The 20,625-nt window shown below is 38.4% G+C and overlaps 1 protein-coding gene across 1 annotated transcript; it reads right to left on the bottom strand.

The window, feature by feature from the left end:
• Positions 1 to 732: 732 nt before the first annotated feature.
• Positions 733 to 20,414, bottom strand: itga2.2 (integrin, alpha 2 (CD49B, alpha 2 subunit of VLA-2 receptor), tandem duplicate 2). Its single transcript, XM_034871573.1, has 30 exons — positions 20,285 to 20,414; positions 18,960 to 19,083; positions 16,729 to 16,838; positions 16,345 to 16,430; positions 15,661 to 15,775; positions 15,010 to 15,137; positions 14,746 to 14,894; positions 13,180 to 13,330; positions 11,794 to 11,959; positions 11,479 to 11,555; positions 10,563 to 10,701; positions 9,941 to 10,086; positions 9,696 to 9,839; positions 9,346 to 9,549; positions 9,104 to 9,234; positions 8,788 to 8,951; positions 8,211 to 8,362; positions 8,004 to 8,114; positions 7,634 to 7,719; positions 5,342 to 5,483; positions 4,987 to 5,070; positions 4,803 to 4,879; positions 4,620 to 4,703; positions 4,398 to 4,500; positions 4,055 to 4,165; positions 3,857 to 3,967; positions 2,323 to 2,436; positions 2,093 to 2,182; positions 1,714 to 1,830; positions 733 to 1,318 (listed from the first exon to the last, which is right to left on the bottom strand). The coding sequence occupies exons 1-30, from the start codon at positions 20,328 to 20,330 to the stop codon at positions 1,229 to 1,231; spliced, it is 3,552 nt and encodes a 1,183-aa protein (XP_034727464.1). The 5' UTR covers positions 20,331 to 20,414; the 3' UTR covers positions 733 to 1,228.
• Between the last annotated feature and the right edge of the window lie 211 nt (positions 20,415 to 20,625).

Here is a 20,625-nt window from a genome sequence, read left to right as displayed (position 1 = left end):
GATCATGCTACCATCTAGTGGCAAAGCTGTGCCAATACAATTTAGATCCTGCAGGGTTCACTTCACTCTCTCAAACTTAATACTGTAAGAAAGAAACAAAGGGACAGATTAGGTGTTTTTAGGGAGTAAATTAATTTTCTCTGTAGTGAACAATACTTGCACATGGGACCCTGTGTCCTTTTGACCTACAAATAAACATTATTAGAGTTGAATCCAGTGGTTGATCAACAGAAAATGTATCTGCAACTATACTGAATATCAATTTAATAGTTAGACAACAAAAAAATCCCAAACATTTGCTGGTTCAAATTGCTTTCCTTTGTGTTATATGGCAGTAATGTAGGGTCTGGACAACAAGCAACAACCAAGTTGAAGAAATTCACCTGGAACCAGGAAACAGATTTTTTTAAGACTATGCTCTGAAATTGAATGGGCAACCATTAATCAATGATGCAAAAAATTATCCAGCATATTATAACAACACAATAGGCTACTAAAATAGTTATACCTGACAAACTGTTCCACTAGTGGGTAAAAAACAAAATATCATCAATAACAACAACCTCTAATCCTTTCATGTATTAAACCCAATATAAAAGAATTTTATCTTACAGTATATACAGTACAAACACAATGGAACAGAGGAATGACTTAAAACCAGCATAGGTTTTGTTTCCTGTTTGCATTTAAAATACTGATGCCAATAGTCTTAATGCAAGAAAGTGTCAGAAGTGAAAGTTAAATTCAAGGCAGTTTATGCTACAGATGGTCTAATAAAAAGATCAAAGTTTGACAGGTGAGCTATATTCAATATAAGATTGTTCAACCATTTTGTCCAGAAGTTGTCAAAACAAAAACCAATGGTTGAATTTGCCCGCCTACAGTTTAAAACTCAAAATCAATTTCAGAAGAAGTATTGTATATGGTTCTGTCATGTTACAAATACAGTTCTTACAATTATTCAAAGTCAGTGCATAACAGCAAGTAGTCAATGTACAGGCCACAAAGCTTAAAAATAAAAACTGATAACAATAGTCCTCTCTAAAAATGGACAGAGTACCAAATCCCAGTTATCTTCAAACTGAATAGCTTCCATTTTATTTAAATGTCCAATTTCCAGTGATTGAACTGTAGTCCATTTGTACTTTACAAGAACCAGTAACAAGTACCAGTATCCACACAGGAAACAATCCAGTGAAGAGAAAAGTCAGCAGATTTTCTCTTCAGATCACAGCACTTCGTTAACATGTGCGTGGCTCTGCCCGTCTTCATCGGCCTCCCTTTGAAGCTGCTGGTACTTTCTTTTGAAAAACCCAAACTAGAAAGTAAACAGATTCAGTTTAGACACATGCATTGTTGTTTTATTAAAAAAAACAAAATCAATAAAACATGTGCAAGTATTTTACAACAGATTCCAGTATATTGCCTTTTTTTTGCAAGAATATATCTATAATGCACATTGAGTAGCTTATTTTTCTTGTATCCATAATGGAAACTGCATATACTGTACAGTACATTATGTTACTTAGTAAGTGATAAGCAAATGAAGTTATCCTGTCAATCTATCCAGATGCACATTTCTATGATAACAAATCAGGTGTATTCTCCTTTCTCAAATTGGCCGAGGTAAACTGTTCATGCCTAAACTATAAACCAGTATCTACTGATGTTCCTCTTTATGTTGATATTACTTTATAGTAAACAGACAGTTACCTTCCACAGCAGTCCAACAGCCAGAGCCAACAGCAGCAGTCCGGCAATGACGCTGCCAACAACCACTCCCACTGGAACGTCACCTTTCTCTCCAGGTTTACTGACTGTCACCACCACCTGGATAGCAGCGGCAGGACAGGAGAGGCCATTACATGGTCTGTCCCACTCAAATATGGCATGATTAACAAAAATAAACAGACACTTTACACATCAGACTAAGCCAAATGAATTTGGAGGGATACATTAGCTGCAGTGACAATAACGTTCAGAAAAAACTGAAATATCACAATAGTGTATGTTACAGATACAATGTGTTCAATATTGCAAGTCTCTTCCTTCTTCAAATAAACTTATGTAAGAAATTAAATTTAAATCTTACTGGCAAGTGTTTGAGGCTGATAATGAGCAGGTTGGGGTTGGAGGTCTCGACATCAACAGTGGAGGTCAGCTCGATGGTCTGATACGTGGCCTACCATGAGAGGTTTATACAAATGAATAGCATTGGCGTGAATTTATTCATCATCAACATTTAAGAGAATTAATGGTTGTAAAAGCAGACAAAACTACCAGACCAGTATTACAAAATGAATTATTAGTGAACATATTTACCGAAATAAATGTGCCACTCCAGATCCTTGTTTTAACTTTCACAAAGTAGTCGCTTTTGACTTCAGTGTCCTTGAGGATGCATTTTATATACTCGCATTTTGCACTCTTGCAGTCCTGTCAGTCAAAAAAAAAACATAAACAAAAGGAAATAAATGTACTGCATGTATTTTATATTTGAATTATTTTAAATTTCTTCTGCATTTTGGATATTTGAAAGCAAACCAAAAAATTGCACATTGTACATATATTGTACAGTACAATATACATTCAAGTTCTTATGTTCTATTTAACACAAAACAAAAAATGAATAACATGTTCATGCAGTATGTAGTTTTACAAAAAATCTAAAGCTACATGAATTATGCATCAAATCACAAATACATAAAAAAATGAAACTATTTATAACGTTATTATTATCTTACATGCTGAATAATTTAGGATCAACAAAAGTACATTTCCAGGATAATTGCCTAACATCCAATGCATGTTTAAGGCACAGGAACGTCCCTCACTTTTACCATTTCTGTGTGTTGCTGTTCTCAAATACCGAATACCAAATAAAATCAAAGTTCAAAAGGGGCAAGGTTTGGCCCACGGGCCTTGAGTTTGACACAAGTGGCATAGATCAATCATGATCTAATCAAATGGTAATTTAGCCAGCTAGCTAACACACCCCTGTCCGCCTCACTCTCCCGGCGCTGCAATGCTTCAGTCGGGATGAGAGCTGACAACAGCCCCGGCCTGAGGACACATCCACAGTCAGACCCCAGCCAGCTAGCAGCCAGCCCGGTCAGCACCTAACTAACTCAGGTGCTAAGGACGCATACGATAATAATAGAAATAGAAATAGACCCAAGCACCCGAGTGAGAACAGCGGCCATTTGTAACGTTACACCTCAGTGTAAGTTAGCTAAATTTACCTGACAAGGTAAATAATAATAATAATAATAATAAAAAAGGAGGGATATTGCACCAAAAGGACTAATACTACTAGTAATTTAAAGATGCGGTAGCATTGGAACTGGACGGGAAGGATAATTCTGAGAGTTGGAAGGGATGTGTTGCAATTCTGCACGTCACTAGACTGGAAATTACGATTAACCATGTATCCAGTTAATCTAAACAGCAGATGTTATGGTATTGTGTGAACAGTTAACTTCCCTTCTTTTTGTATGTGGTGTTTTCTTTAGTGGTGCAAATGTTTCACCAAAATAAGTTCCCTGCAGAGCCACCGCTGCTGCATCCTGAGTTTAGTGCCAACCAAGACGATTGTGATTGGTTTTAAGAAATGCTAACAACCCAGAGCATTTATTCTCCTCTTACTACAGAATGTATGTATGTATGGAGGAGCCAGACCTTACTCCAAAGCGCTGCGGAGATAGGACTGGCAATGCAATGAAGGCAGTGTGCATGACTAGCTTCTCTAAGATGCATGTTAAAATGGTACACAAGAAGCTGTCTCCAAAGAAACATCTCGGAAAGTTGACGTGTATCAAGAGAAAAATATGCAAAAGATTGACGTTGGAAAACTGACCAGTTTCTCCATGCCTCTGAGACTCTCCTCAGAGAAGGACACTTTGTGGCTCTTCTCTCCAATCTTCAGAGGATCAACCAAGTTGCTGGAATCACAGCTGACAGCACCTCCCTGCAGGTGGAGAAGCCTTTGGTCATTTATTCTATCGGTAATTAGGCACACTCCAAATCATACAGTAAAAAGCAATTTAGTACTCACAGTTTGTGTGTCCACACTGGTAACATAGAGGAGCTGATTTCCACCTTTAGTGGTCACTGGCAGAGCAATGGTCAGATACACGAGGCTGACAGGTAAGTTACTCGTTGAAACCTTTAAATACAATTTGTTTTAATACATTTAAAAAGCAATGAAAAATTAGATTATGATTTTTTAAGACAGATTTAAACATGTGGTCTGTGTTATTATTGTGGGACAACCATAAATAGTGTGTGTGTGTGTGTGTGTGTGTGTGTGTGTGTATCAGATGTTTGTTGGGTGACCATACAGATGTTTTCTAGTTTTGTGCTTTTTAATTATTATAGTTATCTCTTTTGTATTGCACCTTCACTGTAAAGTTAAACTCGGGGCCGATGTCATCTAGACTTGCCACTGTTGTTACCACAGGAAGTGCAGCATCTGCCACATAGAAATCGATATTTGACAGCCTAGGACAAAGACACCATAAATGTCAGCACTTGAATGCATTTGCAATCTTCAATTGTCAATTTTAGAGTGTGATTAAAATTTAAAAAAATATGTTAAGGTGACAAAATAATAAAAGCACCTAGATAAAACAATCCCTGCGTCATATTGAACAGGAATGGATATGTCCACTTTGTTGTCTGCAGGTATTTCCTCTTTACCATCGCTGTAAAGAAGAAAAAAAAAAGGTACAGAACATTATTACATCTCGATCATTTGAATTAAGATCCATCGTTTTTTGTTGAATTCAATTCAATGAGTGTACCTCTTGGCCTCAAACTTCACCTCGGCTCGGTTTTGCAACTGATCAAGATTATAATCAAAATTAATCCGAAATTTCACCTGGAATTAAATAATAGGACGTTTTGCATTATTTACCATAATTAGTCAAACAAAGAATTTTGTATAAGCAAATCAGTCTAAAATAGTTGATCAATTTTTGCACTCACCTCTTGGTCTTGTTTTAATACTGGGTAACCTACTTGGCAGGTGACGGCTTGTGTTTGTGTTGAAGTGCATTTGACTTCATCCGTCTGTAAATTTTACAGTTCACAATGCTACATAACTGCTATAAGGCTTTATTACACTGACAATACATTACCATAAGGCTGAACATCTTTTAGTGTTTTCAAATAATAACAGAAAAGTAATAACGGGTTGGATTAATTAAAATTGATTAATGATAATAATTTATGTAGTGAAAGCGTGATGTGGTGACTGTTATGTTACAAACTTCCTATCAACTCTATTATCATTAGCATTATGTCAATTTAAACAGCTTTCATTGAAGACTCTTTTACTCACAGGAGGAAAGATGGATGAGTAGTAGAGGTTGCCGGAGTAAGTGGCCAAGACCTGAGTGTTGTACGCGTTCTCCTTTTTGTTCTTCACGACGACTTCAAATGACAATTCTCGGTTATTTGCGCTGACCAGAACGGGAACTGAGCTGCAAAACAAGAGCTCTAATTACTATTTGCATTCACCTGATTTCATTTGCATGTTTCCCAAAGCAAAGGTGCATACTCACAGTAGGAGAGTTGTTTAATGAATAGAGGGACAGGATTAAAAAGGAATTAATTTATATTGTTTTAAAGATCTTTATAATGTATTTGTAGATGTTACACAAAAAAGACAGACATACATTACTTAAAAGTTAAGTTATCTAAATAAATACTATTGAATCTTCCTCCACCTTAAACGGCACAATACAGTCTTTATATAGGAATTGATCAAATGGCCTTCCTTAGGATTCACGAGGATTCAGAAGGAGTCATGTGATCGGCTGGATGAAGATGTCGGCTTGAGGCGAAGCTCCCGACCCAACTTTGCCAAATAGTTGTTTTAGATGGTTCCTACGCCAGTATTCTACCACTGTATGCCTGATATACTTACTTAATGTGGAATGGCAAGTAAAGGCAAAGGACAACGCAGCAATACTGACATTATTGCAGAGGCTGTACTGGAGAAACAGAAAAGCTACCCTGAGCCACGCTTTTCTCAGATCCAGTCTCAGATTCAACAGGTGGGTGTCGACAATGATAAGAAACTAACTGCTAACCATGCTCAACTAGCATCTCTGAATGCAAGCCTTGGCTCTCTCAGATCAAACGTGAACAACCTAAAAACAAGTATGGAAAGCAAGTCAAGTATTCTGGACAGCCACGGCCATGCTTTTTGGGAGATGTAGGTGAAGCTAGCAGACATGGAGGACAGAAGCCTATTTGGGAGTGGCTCCCGAATCAAACAGATGTTCAGAAAGAGATTATAAGAGCCCACCAAATTTACAGTGATAGCGCAAAGATGAATACCAATACTCCTGGCATGTTGATTTTCAACATGCTTTGTTAGACAATCAGGTAGATGGTTCTACAAGATGCGCGGAAATCCCCGTTCATCAGCTCATTTGTCCTGCTGGTCAGATGATACAGGCAGGATTGTGATCTCCACAACAGAGTTTGGTTCTAGAAACATTTCACTTGTGTCAGCTTCTGTGCATGTTTTTGATGGCAATTTCTATAATACACTCTGTCTGACCATAAGGGGTCATTTGTACCACCACCCTTGGCCAGTTGTCTCAACTTGCGGTCAGATAGCATCTCAATACTTCTTTACTGAAAAATGAATCCTATGTTACTCAGTTTATTGCAGAATTTCAAATACAGTATTTGCAGAAATTAATGTTGGCTCTGTAGAGGACCTAAGGATATTGTGGGACGACACCATAATTTTAGTTTTAATGTTACTGTACCTCTGCTGTCAATGTCTTGATTTTAAATGATCTGTCCGTCTTGAACTCTCTGGAACTCAGAATTGTGCTAAATGACTGCAAACGGTTGGAAACCGACTCACAACCTGTCTATCCACACATGGGCCATTTCCTACTTGGATGTAGTGTATATGGAGCTTTCCATGGTGCGCATTAAGGGAGCACCAGGAAAGACTCTGGACACTTGTGGGAATATTGCTGAGGCTGTGAAATCTGGGCTGTGTGTGTGTCCGTTTCTGCGTATGTTTTTTTTGTCTCCCTCCCGTTAGTCTTTCCTCTCTATGTTCTATTTAATTTTAATTTAATGATTTATATGTCTGGCCCTCTGGATACTTTTTTATCTCTAGTTTTATACATTAAGAGTTTAACACATACACCCTCAGTTACTTCATTCATCTTTTTCTGAGCTGCACCAACCAACTTTCGTCAGCTTCTGATTAAAAAAGTATGACAATCTAATGTCAAAGAATCAAAAGATTGTTTTTAAGCCCTTGTTGCTTGTAGTAGGAAGCTGATAGAGAAAATAGGTTCTCAGGGTCTGTAAGATACATGGTTATCCTCGTTTTACAAATGACGTATAGTACAGAAGGATGTAGCCCTGCCAAAGCGTGTTCTCTCACGCACATTTTTTCTACTCTCAACATTAACCCTGAATGGACAACAAAATTTGTTATCCTGAGAATACCAGCACACAATACGTGAAACCACAAAACAGAGCACATCTTCTAAAGAGTATTTTATACATATAAACTGTATGTTGTACATGTAACGGACAGTAGGTATGACATGACACGCCTTGCACTACACACAAAAAAGTCAGTGATTCTCACCTGGGCGCCTTTGTGTCTGTCTTCACACTCAGCACCAGATCACTGACACACACATCATCAGAGCCGCAGTCTTTTGTGAAGGGGATCTGAAACAATAACATTATATTACTATACTATACTTTCTATATACTATATTTATGTTAACATTGTACAAAACCATAATATTCTTCAAAAGCTGTATTTTAAACAGATGCCTATTTTTCTAGAATCTCTAAACATAAAGGAAATGTATTATATTTTACTGCAGTGGGTGAAAAACACAGTGTGTGAATCTCTGACCGAATCTGTTTCTTGCAGACCTATGAAGGTAAAAGACTATAAACTAATAAACCCACATTCGGAGATACAATGTACTGTATCGGTCACTTACAAAGAATTCCCAGGCACTTGCAGAAAACACATTGAGGACAGGGTTCACATCTGCATTCTGCTGCTCGATTTCAACTTTCATACTGAGGGAATTTACAAAGTCTGGTGCCTCCTGTTGAAAAACCAACACATGGACAATTCATTCCAAGTCATTTCTCTACAAGCCTCATCAATGAAGAGTGCAAAACAAATGATTTTCACCTATTACCTGAACATAAATCTGGTAGTTCTGACACACGGACAAAGATGATATTTTTGCCTTTTCTGTGAGGAAGCGTTCATTGTTTTTAGTGAACAGTCCTCTTGATGTCACTCGTGAAGCCTGCAAGTCAGCGTCCAGGGTCAAATTGTAGGATATATCTAAAAGAAGAAGAGTAGGATTTATTGTCGATGAGTCAGATGGGAAAATCGATCCCCTTCTCATGTCTGTACACTAAATATAAGGCTATAGCCAGCAGCCAGTTAGCTTAGCATAGCACAAAGACTAACAATACGGGGAACCAGCCAGCCTGGCTCTGTTTGAAGGTAACAAATCCCCCAACCAGTAAATTGCAACTTGTCATTTTTGCACTGAGCTTTAAAGGCTGTTTTCTGTTATACCTGTTTTCATTCTTTATGGTAAGCTAACTGACCAGTGGCTGTAGCTTCATATTTACTGTACAGACATAAGAGTGGTATTAGTCATCTCATCAACTCACTGCAAGAAAGCACAATTCCCAAAACTATTACTTTAAGTAAAAGGAATGTACTTATTCTTGAGAAGCCTAACAGCCAATCAAATTTACCAATGGGTCCAATGGGATTCTTGGGCCTGAATGCAGCACTGAAACAGAGGTTAGTGCTGAAACATGAAAGCTTGCGTCCATTAATGTCGCAGGGTTTGTTGAAAATGTTGATTTTGTCGGGGTTGAAAGAAGCTTTAGCTGAGACAGAAGCCAGACCTCTGGACCTGGAAACCAAGTGGAACTTTAAATTATCACCAGCCTCGCAGATTCTATAAATAATGGGTTCATTTATTGAACTTGATAAAAATAATATAATGTGGTAAATCATTACATCATTTTTAATCATTCACAGTTAATTACACATTGCCTTACTTACCAGAGCTGCACTACTTTGCCATATGCACCAATGGAAATATCAGGGATTGTATCATCATTCAGATCTATGTAGCTATCCAGGGACCTTCCAAAATACTGCAATTTAGGATCCAGTTTGGAGCCAAAGATTCTCTGAAACAGATGAACAACAATGATGATCGCTCTCATTATTACAGAGTTTAATGAACTAACTGATATACATTTATTATTGAGAGACAGACAGTTATTTATTTCTCTCTATACCTGTGAGAACTGTTTGTTCAGTGCCTTCAGATGCCCGTTGTAGATGTAGATGACACCTTTTCCTGCGTCTTCTAGTGGGGCTCCTACTGCAACATCATTGTAACCGTCGAGGTCCAGGTCAGGAACGGCAGAGATGGCTATCCCAAATCGTGCATTCTCAGTTGGGGGCGGACCGTTGAGAAATCCCTGCTCATTTAGTATACCCTTTGGATCATACAACAGATAACATATGTGGCTAGCGAAGCTACACGTCATGCTATACTTCCTTTAAATTCAAGAAAACTATGAATGTAAATGTCTTTAACTTTTTTTACAGTATAGTTAGTGTGTAAAATGTTCTTCATGTTTACCTTGGTGACAGAGAAGAGGTAGACCCTGCCTTCTTCTCTCTTTAGATCATTCATGTACATGGGCGCACCAACCAGAAGCAGGTCCGTCACCCCGTCTCTGTCTACGTCCAGGGGGCACAGGACACTTCCAAAGTATGACCCAATCTAGGACAACAATTGCAAGCTGTTTACTGATGCCGAGTTAAATTTGTTTCTACATGTGTTTCTGGGGAAAATGTAAATACCACATCATCTAATATCACTACCTGTTTTCCTCTTTCTGAGTCTATGATAGCAGACTGCTTCTGGGCATCGACGGTGTACACAATAACTTGTCCGGAGTGGTTGGAGCGAGGTGCACCAGCCACAAAGTATTCTGTTGACCTATCACTCAGTGTGGTGACAGAGTAACCTGGAAATTACAACAAATAATGCATTTTAGTACACATAGATATATATGAACTAAGTATATTTAATTTCATTGTACATGGTTTTTAACCATAAAAATGACAATAAACGCTTTGAATTTGGCGCTTTGACTTGACTTACTCAAGAACTGTACTCTGCTGTTGAGTATTTCATTTTTTTGCTACTTTTACTTTGCTACATTTTAGAAGGAAATATTGTCATTTTACTCCACACATTTATCTGAAATGTATAATTACTAAAACACCAGGAGAGGAAGATATGGTGTGATGTTAAAAGTACTCTAAATCTGAACTGAATCTTATGAGGTCGACAACTATGTAGGATCTGCTACATAGTAAAATGAATACTCAGTATAGAATCAACATCTTTGACTATTCATGAATTATTTCATGCAAAGATTTAAAGTAACAGACTCAAAACTTGGTCAGATAAATACAGAGGACAACTGTTAACTCATACCTAGTAATGCACTGTGGTTTTTGTCTTGAAGGGTTCCCTCAAAGACTGAGAAAGGGAGAATGTCTACTTTTGACCCTGTTTGATGGACGACAGTCCCGCTCCAAGCGTAGGCTCCCACTGCTCCCAGCATCATCACATCCTTAAAAAGCGCAGGTCAAAAACCAGTCAACAGATCCAACCAAATACTACTGTAGATCACAGCATTCATATTTTGTCTTGGTTGCTCAATTGACATTTACAGTAAAAACCAAAAATGGAAAACATTAGGAGAACAGATTATAAATATTCAAAAAGAAAACCGCTAAGTCAGACTGTTGTAGAAAAATGCAGCTTCCTCTTTCTTTTTAGTGAGAATGTTGCGTTACAGCTGGAAGGGTGTTATGAAGGGGTTGTGGGTTCCCATGATTCACCAGTCAGATTCTGCAACATGCTTTATTGTCAGTTCAGTGTTCACATATGGTATTTGATAGCTGTTTACTGAATTATCATAAATATTTTCACAGCTTTGATAGTTAAAACTGGTGGCCATCCATCAACACACTGCTTTTGCCAAATACATGGGAGCGCACAACATAGGCACTGTATTGTAAAATACCATTTAGCATGTATCTTGTGGAATGATGCTAATTTTTTTATTTTCCTTGCAAGTATTGACACTAAGGAGAAGAATATTGCTGCTGTAATATGTTTCCAGATTTGTAAAAATTCGCTCAAAGAGGTACAAACCCCTGTGCAGGGCTTCGACATCGGATGAGCCTTCAAACTGTACTTCCTTTATCTTATTTCACACTGCCACAAGCAACACACAACCATGACATTTTCTGCCGCGGTGTGTTTGCAAGTTTGAGAGTAAAAACCATGTCAACTTGCTGTGTCACAATTGACAGAAAAGACAGTACAAGACAGTGCTCTGTACCCGTTTGCTAGAGTAGTGAGCACTAAATCCGACCTGGGACATCTCCATCTCGAAATTGCCCCCCCCTTTTCCAGTGCCTGTGTGAGAACAGAGCATCATGTTAAAACAAGGATCAAAAACAATGAATCAGAGTCAGATAAAACACAAGATGTGTATTAAAAAAACGTTTGTCTTTGATGTCTCTTGAGCTATGACAGACAAGTTGTGACAAGCTTGAATAATTTTCTATGTATGTGTATGAATGAACATGCAGTGTCAAGTACATTACACATACAGCCTGTGTAACAACAAGCAGAGAAAAAGAGAAATATGCACCTTCTATGTTGAAGATGCGGCTCCCCAATGCTCCAGCAATGGTGGAGAGAGCTGCCTCTTCCGACACATTGAAGAAGTACTTCTCTGTGGGCGTACTGGCAATGGATTTGATTTCTTTTATCAGGTTGTCTGTGTTGATGTTGTTTCTGGTGTAATAACCCAGGACCTAGAAACCACCACAAATTCCGGATTGCAAAGAGGAAAAAGAGGTCTAGGTAATTACAGTAGCACATCAAACTGCAACTTAATCAGGAATGTATGCAATATAAGCTTCAGGCATGGCGATTTTAGTTTTATTTATTTATTTCTGTCATTTTACACTATTTATTTGGAAGTAGTGATAAACCAAAGCATATTTTTGCTGACCGAAAAGGTGTTGGCTGAAGCCTAAAGGCTGATTTAGGCTTCTGGATTAAATCAATGCCGTGGGTACATATGTAGGTACGTGGCAATACTGACCCTACGCCGAACCCTAGGTAGTAGCCTGACCACTCAATGCACCACTCAAAAAATGTAACGACACTTTACGGTGACACACATCATCTGCCATGGTTTGTTAGCGTTGCATCTCCCCCAACTCATTTCCGGGTTCTCCTTCTCCTTAAACAACATGAAATCATGGAGAGGGTTAACTTTTTACTGTTAAGATTTTCCACCGTGGTCAGAAAGCACAGGGGAGACACTTTCTATCTCTTACTATGCCTCCCTAGAGTCTTCACTCCAAAGCAAATCACCTCACTCTAGCATACCACACACTCCCCACGCACACACACACGCTGGCCCTGCTTTTCTCTTAAAGAGATCAGCAAAAAAGCTCTATGTGGAGCCTCCGCACAAGCATAAATCAGCCTTTAGCTTATTATCCCTACCCTTTTTACATTATATTTTTATTACAATACGTTTGTACAGCTCGCTTTAGATTTATACACAAAAAAGAAACCACAAAAATACATGTATATTATATTTTACATACCACAAAAGTCCCAATTAAAGATTAATTTATACACTAGTGTTCATACCTCAGTTGAATATTTTTGTATTACACATTTTATTTTATTTTTTAAAAACTATACCTCTTTGACTGAATGTTCTATTTTTGCATCTGTTTTAATATTTTTTTAATGTAAACATGTAAAATCCTCCTATTTCATACTGACTCATTCTAATTTGGAAAATAATCTGACTAAATACTGGAAGCATCTTATTTTTTTCTTTATACATTTATTGTGCTGTTTTATAGTCCACCACATCTCTACATTTGAGAGCATGTGAGAATTGAACAAGACCATCCGATGCTACTGTATGCAATCAGCAGGCATCATTCACATCCTCAATAAAAACAAACGATTATGAGTAATTGGCAGTAAGTGGCAGATCATTACTTACAGCGATACCGAAGCGGGTGATGCCTTGTCTCTCACAGTCCGCAATAACTGTATCTCGGATGTCCTCGTCGTGAGACTCCCCATCAGTGACGACCACCATCACCTTGGCAGCGCCTGCTCGACCTCCATTACTTTGATGGAATCCTATCTGACTGAAGCGAGCAGACACATTACTGTTTGTGGTTTTATAATAAAACTTCTTTTCATTAAAGATTTTTAATAGACAGTCCAAAATCTAAATCAGTATAACTTCATTTAGGTATTAATGAAAAAGACAGACGGAGTAACAGACAGTTTAAAGAAAGAAAAACGTAACTTAAAAAAAAAAAAAAAAAAAAAGGCTAACTTTCTATTGGAAGAAGGGTAAGACTTTTTTGTAATGTATGCCTACCAAATCTCTTACATCTAGGTCGAACTAACAGCAGGGGCTACTTCATTTTAATTTTGTAGGGGGTGCTATCAGGCCAATTTGTCCTGCCATGATATGTAAATTTCCTCCACTTCTGATAAGAGTGCAAAGTCTCAAAACTGTTTAAGAGCATGTTTAGCCCCTCAAAAATGGGTTTATTCATTCATTTGGGTTTAACAATAATAACTACAAATGCAAATAGTTATGACGGGGTCCAAGCCTCATTGCGCAAGTCACCCCGATGACCTGGGGAGCGCGCAAAAGTGGGACCCAAAGCATAACGGTGGGGAGGCAAATATCGGTAAATATCGAGAGGTGTGAGCCGCAACGTCTGCGGTACTCTGGCGTTGCAAATATTCCATTAACATTAGCTGCTTTTCCGACAAGGTAGTTACAGGAACATAGCCTAGTTATAGGAATAGTCCACTTTTAAACAGATCTATTCTCCCCCCAAAACCGGTTTTACCATCTGGCCACTTGGCCAATGCAAATGCAAATAGTAAAGAGACCAGTCTGAGAGACGTCCAGCTTACAGCTGGGTCTCCGAGCATGACTGTCCAAACGACAAGCTAACGGGCCCAGCAGGTGCTAGCTGGCTGTCGCATAACATCTTGGAGCTTTTCAGCTCTTCTCACCCCTCTTCAAAGCTCAACTTTAAAGCAAATTGTCAATTTGGAAGAGATTTTTTCAATAAAAAAAAAGTTTTTGTCAAGTCGGTCTAGAGATACTACGTTTAAAGTTTTGTTCAGATTGGTTGCACAATCTAGGAGGAGTTTAACAAAGGAGGTTTTTGACTGAGATTTGGGAGGAAATGGGCGTGGCCTATATCACGAGATTCAGTTGGATCCAGGGAATGCGTGGATATATGGTTTTGGAATGTCCGGTGTACAATTTGGGAGTTTTAGCACCAACACAGGTTTTTTTCTGCTATGGGGCCCCCTAATGGTGGAAGTTGTTCAATAGTTGCTCCTGAGGTCCTTGCGTGGTTTTGGAACAATCCTGAAAACAGCCCCCCCCACCATGTACAGTTTAGGCTATCGCGGGAGTTTTAGAAGGAGAATAAAATAGCGAAGAAGAAAAAGAAAACTTAAAGTAAGTAAAAATTAAATAAATTAATAAACAGATAAGCATAAAAGGCAGTTTTACTGTAACACCAACCTGGCATATTGGATTGCATGGAAGGTATTGGTAGACTGACCATACATTTGCTCAATTCTGGACGTTGCATCAATCAACTCAGCTTTGGTTTTATACTCATTTAGTCTGATTTGAAACTTGGGATCAACAGCATACTGAATGACGCTGACCTGAAATAAGAAATGGTGTGATAAAGCAGAAAGCTGTCAGTAATGACCACAAGATCATACCTGGCTTCATTTCTGCTTTCATTTCCTTTTTTTGGCTCTTGAAATATGATGTCACCTGTGTGTTTTTGGGTCCGATGTCAAGTGCAGGTATTAATTTCTGGAGGAAGGTGACCATTGGCTCCCAAGGATATATGCTGTTAGAGCCGTCCAAAACAATCACGATGTCCATAGGCCCTCCACATGCTAGAAATGTCATGAGAGTGAACATAATTATACATTTAAGCAGAAGTTATGAATAGAATTAATGTCAGTTCATTTTCTCCCTTTTCTTTTGCACAGAAATATATTTTCACCATTTTTCAGTCTTGAAACTTGCCTAATATAGGATGTATATTGCATTTACCTGCCTTTTTCATTTGTTTAAATAAGATTATCATGTGGTAAAATGGCTGCAAGCAGAGAAAACATTTAGGAATTTAAAGTAGCTCATCAAAGGCAAAGCACTAATAAACCATATTTTAAAAAATAATCTACACCCAGCAGACATATAATAACTCAAATTGGAAAGAATAATTCAAACTTGGCCAGGTCTTGCATTAGAAATGTTGCTGTGTGTAAGCCAACTCTACTGATGGGGGCATGATGGTAGGAACACATAATGACATAACATTGCAACAGTCTGTAAGTCACTGTGATGGTTTTATACTATTTTGCTATGCTCAACATATCCATAGCCATACTGTATTTAAAAGAAGACCTATCTTACACTGGACGGCAGGAGAGAAGGCAGGTTGAGGTTGAAAGAGGGGGCTCATTTTTGCACATATTCCTGGGTAGAAGTCCTGATCGCCACAGAGCTGTCCCCAAAGAGGACCGCACATCTGTATCCGATGAGAGGAGACTTAATGGATAGTTTGTCACTGCCTTTAAAAGCTCCCAATAAAGTTTTATGTCTGAGTTCAATAGTGAATGAAATTGTTGTAAATAACTAATTATGAACTCGACTTAACTTATTACTGTCTGTAGTGTTAAAAAAAAAAAAGTGAAACCTACAACACGAATAGTTGTGCAGTGGATTAGCACTACTTCCTGGTGCAGTAGTTCATTTACCGGAGCTAAGCCACTGACCCACTTCCTTCCACCTATATATAAGATTTGTATGTAAATTTCAAAGGAAAATATGGCTTCACCAGTTACTACAAAGTGTGCTCATTTTGTGATTACAATATCTAGAACAGGACTTTAAGGCTGTGTTCCTAAACATGCACTTTTATGCATATGATTACATAACATTATGAATATTCTATAATTGCAAGTAACATAAAAAATCACCCAAAATGAAGATGAGTTTTTCAGGTTATAAAATAATGTAATCTCCATGTCTCTGAAATAAAATGATTTCCTTTCTATCCTTAGTATGAAAACCCATGCAACACGCAAGCACACATACCATCAAACCCGCAGGCATCCTGGTAAGAGTCAAACCCAGGCACATGTTGTCATTGATGTTTTTAACATCTGGAATACTAACAGAATCTGTGGATGGTGGCAAAGAAAACAAATGAGCGCTTACTGTGCATTAAAGTTCAGATATTAGTTAGTTGAATCTGAAACTTATACAATTATCCTAAGCTCAATGTATGAATACAAATAAATGCCTCGCTGTACACTGCGATCATTTGTATGTACTACTTAATTTTCAAAACTAAATGTCTGGAGACCTACGGGATGTTTTAAGGCGACAAGTCTTTTCAGTTCTGTTTAGGAATTTTAAGTACATGGCCAATGTTTGGCAGATAGGTCAAAGGTTAAACAATAAAACACCAAATCTTACCTTGAAGATTGAGCTTGTCACAGTTGTTTCTGGACCCTGAGACTGGACACTTGTAAACATCCCCCTTTCTGTTTTGACTGAAACCACTCCATGGAGCACTAACGAGGAGCCTACAAAAACAACAATATCCATCTCTTCCCAACTCTCATAAACATGCAATAAGAGTAATCTGTGCATGAGTTTTAAGACGTGCCGGACCAGCTTTTTTTTATGCTCTCTCTATATGTTAACTTGTTGTAATGAAAAAATAATTCTACAACTTTATGTAAATGTATAAATAATATATGAACCAAACTTTACTTCAGCAATCTCTGGGTGAATTGTAATACAAAAGCTACATAAAATATACATAAAGTCTGTAACAGTATACATTTGTGTGGTCTTGTTCGTCTGAGCAAGTGCCAACAAGACAGACGAGTCATTCTTCTAACATTTTAAGAAAAAGCAAACAAGATTCTACAAGTTCACACGGAAAATTAAACTTCAAACACATTTTCTGCTGTTAAATCCAGACCCAGCAGTAATAAAAATACATAAATACCAATACAGTTATAAGACTTCAAATAAACTCCAAGACAGTGTAATTTCCCCCACAGTGACAAACAAGAGAAGTGGGACACACCATTCTTCTTCATTAGTTAAGGCAGAGGACACAGGATGAAACACAGTTGCTTCCTCTAGAAATGTGGAATAAACAGTCAGATTCCCCTATCATTTACTGCTGCCTCCTGCTGTTACGCAATAGGGACACTCCTCCAGACATGACAGTATGTTACTCTATGAGTAACTCTATCTTACTCTATGAGTAACTCAATCTCAATGCTACTGTGACTCAGAGTACACAACATCCAGACATCACTGAGAAGCCTAGTTACTATTAAACTAAATGTTACAAATAGCTAAGAGGCTCTTAACAGATTGTAGCAGCTCAAAATGAGCACCAAGGGATTTTTAAGACCACAGTTTCTACAATTTACCCAGTATGGTGTTAAGAGATTTAACAATGTATTGCATTATCAACTTGTCAGTACAGGTAGACCCTTAAAATTGGATTTTTTTTTTTTAACTAACCCTAGTCCTAAACAGGGCCTGAAAAAATGTAGTATTGGTTGTGCTAAACTTTACTGATTTAACAGACTAAATCTGTTTCCTGACAGTCTTGTAATTAACAGGGGTTGAAGAACTTGTTGAAGAACTTGTTCAAGAACAAGACTGAGTCCACAGCCATGCTAGTGGCCCTGTGAGGCTGGACTCAGGCACACTGGTGCTTTGACATAAAGTAAATGCTAACGCTAGTATGCTAACATGTTCGCAATTCAGTGAAAACTACAAATGTAAACCTTGTGGTGGTACTAGAGGAAAAGTCAATGGATAATATATCTGTTCCAGTCTGGACCAACATGGACTGAGCAGCCAACTGACAGATCAACATTGCCATCCCCAGAGCTAAAACAGGTGGTTTACAACAGTGTTTAGCAGACACACAGCCTCTTGAACCTTGCAATGCATCAAGCAAAAACCCATGAAATTTTCATTCCCTTCAGTAAAAACACAAAATGATACGGCTGAACGGAAGTGCGATGGGTTTGTTTAATCATGGTGTCTGTGGCAGTGACTAGGTCACAATTTGGAAAGAGAATGAAACCTGAGCTCTATGTTGTAAACAGCACAGGCTGCTAGTGGTGGTAGTGTAACAGTAAGGACAGTTGTTTACATGTCACAGAATACCTAGACACTACTGATAATCAGGTTCATCTCTTTACAGTAACAGGCCTTCATTTGCAACATGGATACCTCTACCTAGAAAATCCTCCCTGACGTGACACAAATGGACATATCAATTCAAAAATTTAGAAATATGACAGTTGGTGAAGGCTACACAGCTTCTCAGAAGTCATGCACACAACTGTTTGAAACCCAGTCAGTATGGACTAAGATAGAGCATCTAAGGAGTGTATTTAAAAGTGGCCCACTGAATGTGAGTCTGCAGCTTATTTCCTTTATAGTAAACTGCTCTCTACATCATATATATATATACCCTGGGGATGTCATGTCAATATCTTCCTCACATTTACTGCTATTTCAAAGCGGTGGCAAAGACATATCAACTAAATAACTGACACCACTTGAATGCTACAGCACCTGAATGGACAGGACACAGTTTGTGACGGAAACATGATACAAACAATGTAGTCTAGGACTCTAAGACAATGAAAGACTTAAATCAATACCATTTGCCTTCATGGTTTGTCGCTTGTTGGACTGTGTAGCCAAACTCTTCCGCAGCTGGGCCGCTGAAAATCTTGGCGCCTGCAGTGCCAACGTTGAAGGCCTGCGAGATCCAGATTCTGTCAGCTGGCGAAGGAGAAAGATGAGGGTGCATGGCAGTGACAATGATCAACATCCTATAAATCTCTTCACTGATAACAATCAATAATGAAACAGTTGTACCTACTATACCTTCTGTAAATACTTCCAATTATATCATCTTTGTTTTTTGTTTTTTTAACATTTGTGTATCTAAAATTATTATCCTGACTCTGCTTGTTCATGGTAGAGAGGTTCAATGTCTTATCTCCAGCAACAATTTTAAGCCATACTGACTTCCTACTTTGAGTCATGTGGGTGCTTTTTGTTACTGAATCATGTACGTTTTTACAAACACATCAGCCTGACTCATGAAGTCAAGGCAACTCACTAAAAAGCTATACAACACATGAAGGTCGTTCTATTCACAAAGTGTTGTTTTTAATAGTCATTGCTCATCTCAAAACACTGTGTTTATCCACAATCCACCCTCGAACGCTCCTTTTGAATCCCCTCAGGACATGGAATTTGCTCATCTTCCTGCGAAATCAGAGCCACAAGCCCATACAGGTCAAACTCATGCAGTTATCAGCCTGCCTTCCCCTCTATCAGCCGGCAGAGGAATGTGGATGGGTACTTGATTCGACAGACATCCCCTTGCCCAGCCTCCTGCTGCCACGCCTGTTTACCTGCAGTAGAAAGTGCCACTTTTCCTCCTCTTGGGCTTGGCAAACCTCAGACCATATTAACATTTCCTGTCATGTAATAAAATGGGATCAATGTGCATACATGTCCTGCTGTAGGAGAATACTTAAAAAAGTGTCTGGCTGGTAGCTGTTTAAAAACTTCCACAGAAACCTGTGATGCACAGTAAAACAAGCTGATCCTATTTAATCCATGTGAGCTGACTTTGGCTCATGCATCGTTGACGGGGGGGAAAAACGCTGCAAGGTGAAGAGACATCTATTTCAAAACAAAAGCTCTTCCTGGCATTAAGTAGGCTACATTTAATTAATGAATCTGCACACTCTCTCTGCTGCTCTTCGGGCGTGTTTTAAGTGTAAGAAAACATTTAACAATAACAATAAAAGCTATAACGAACGACTTATAAACCTTACCGACTGCACTTTCATGAAAACAATATAAAACTCTCGCTGTTTGTAGCGAAAAGATATATCGTTACTCTCTGCGTAAGACAATGGTAACAAACTAACAAGTTCAAAGTCCAAATAACGTGTTCAATACTTACTAATGACTATTATAGTGAAGAAGAAATGCACCCAGAAGAACTCCATCGTTGTCTTTATTCCATTTATATGAGGTGGTTAAATGAAGCCGCCGCACTTGTTAAAGATGTGGCTGCGCAGCGTGGAGACTCAGCGGTGACGCAGCGGACACGCGTTCTAAATGAGGACTGGCTCTGCCTCTTACGCCGATCCAATATTGACCCAAGTATTGTCATAGGGTGTGAGATGAAGTCTGTAATAAAGTCTTAGCGGTAAAGGCAATTGGGACACATCCTGTAGCTTGAAATCCAGTTGGGATGGATGGAGAAGTTTGAAAAAGTTTAAAATCCAAATCCTTTGACTC

The sequence above is a fragment of the Etheostoma cragini genome, chromosome 5, assembly GCF_013103735.1.
Source record: "Etheostoma cragini isolate CJK2018 chromosome 5, CSU_Ecrag_1.0, whole genome shotgun sequence".
NCBI lineage: Eukaryota > Metazoa > Chordata > Actinopteri > Perciformes > Percidae > Etheostoma > Etheostoma cragini.
Note: the sequence above shows the minus strand (reverse complement) of the source record. Positions and strands in the feature narration are given on the sequence as shown.

Bases quoted from the DNA above. Each gene is read 5' to 3' on its own strand.
- itga2.2 (XM_034871573.1), bottom strand. From the start codon at position 20,330: ATGGAGTTCTTCTGGGTGCATTTCTTCTTCACTATAATAGTCATTA. The intron at 11,960-13,179 runs GTAAGTAATGAT...GGTGGTTTCTAG, and splicing joins TCACCCGCTTCGGTATCGCT to GTCCTGGGTTATTACACCAG. The intron at 4,704-4,802 runs GTACACTCATTG...TCTTCTTTACAG, and splicing joins GTGAAGTTTGAGGCCAAGAG to CGATGGTAAAGAGGAAATAC.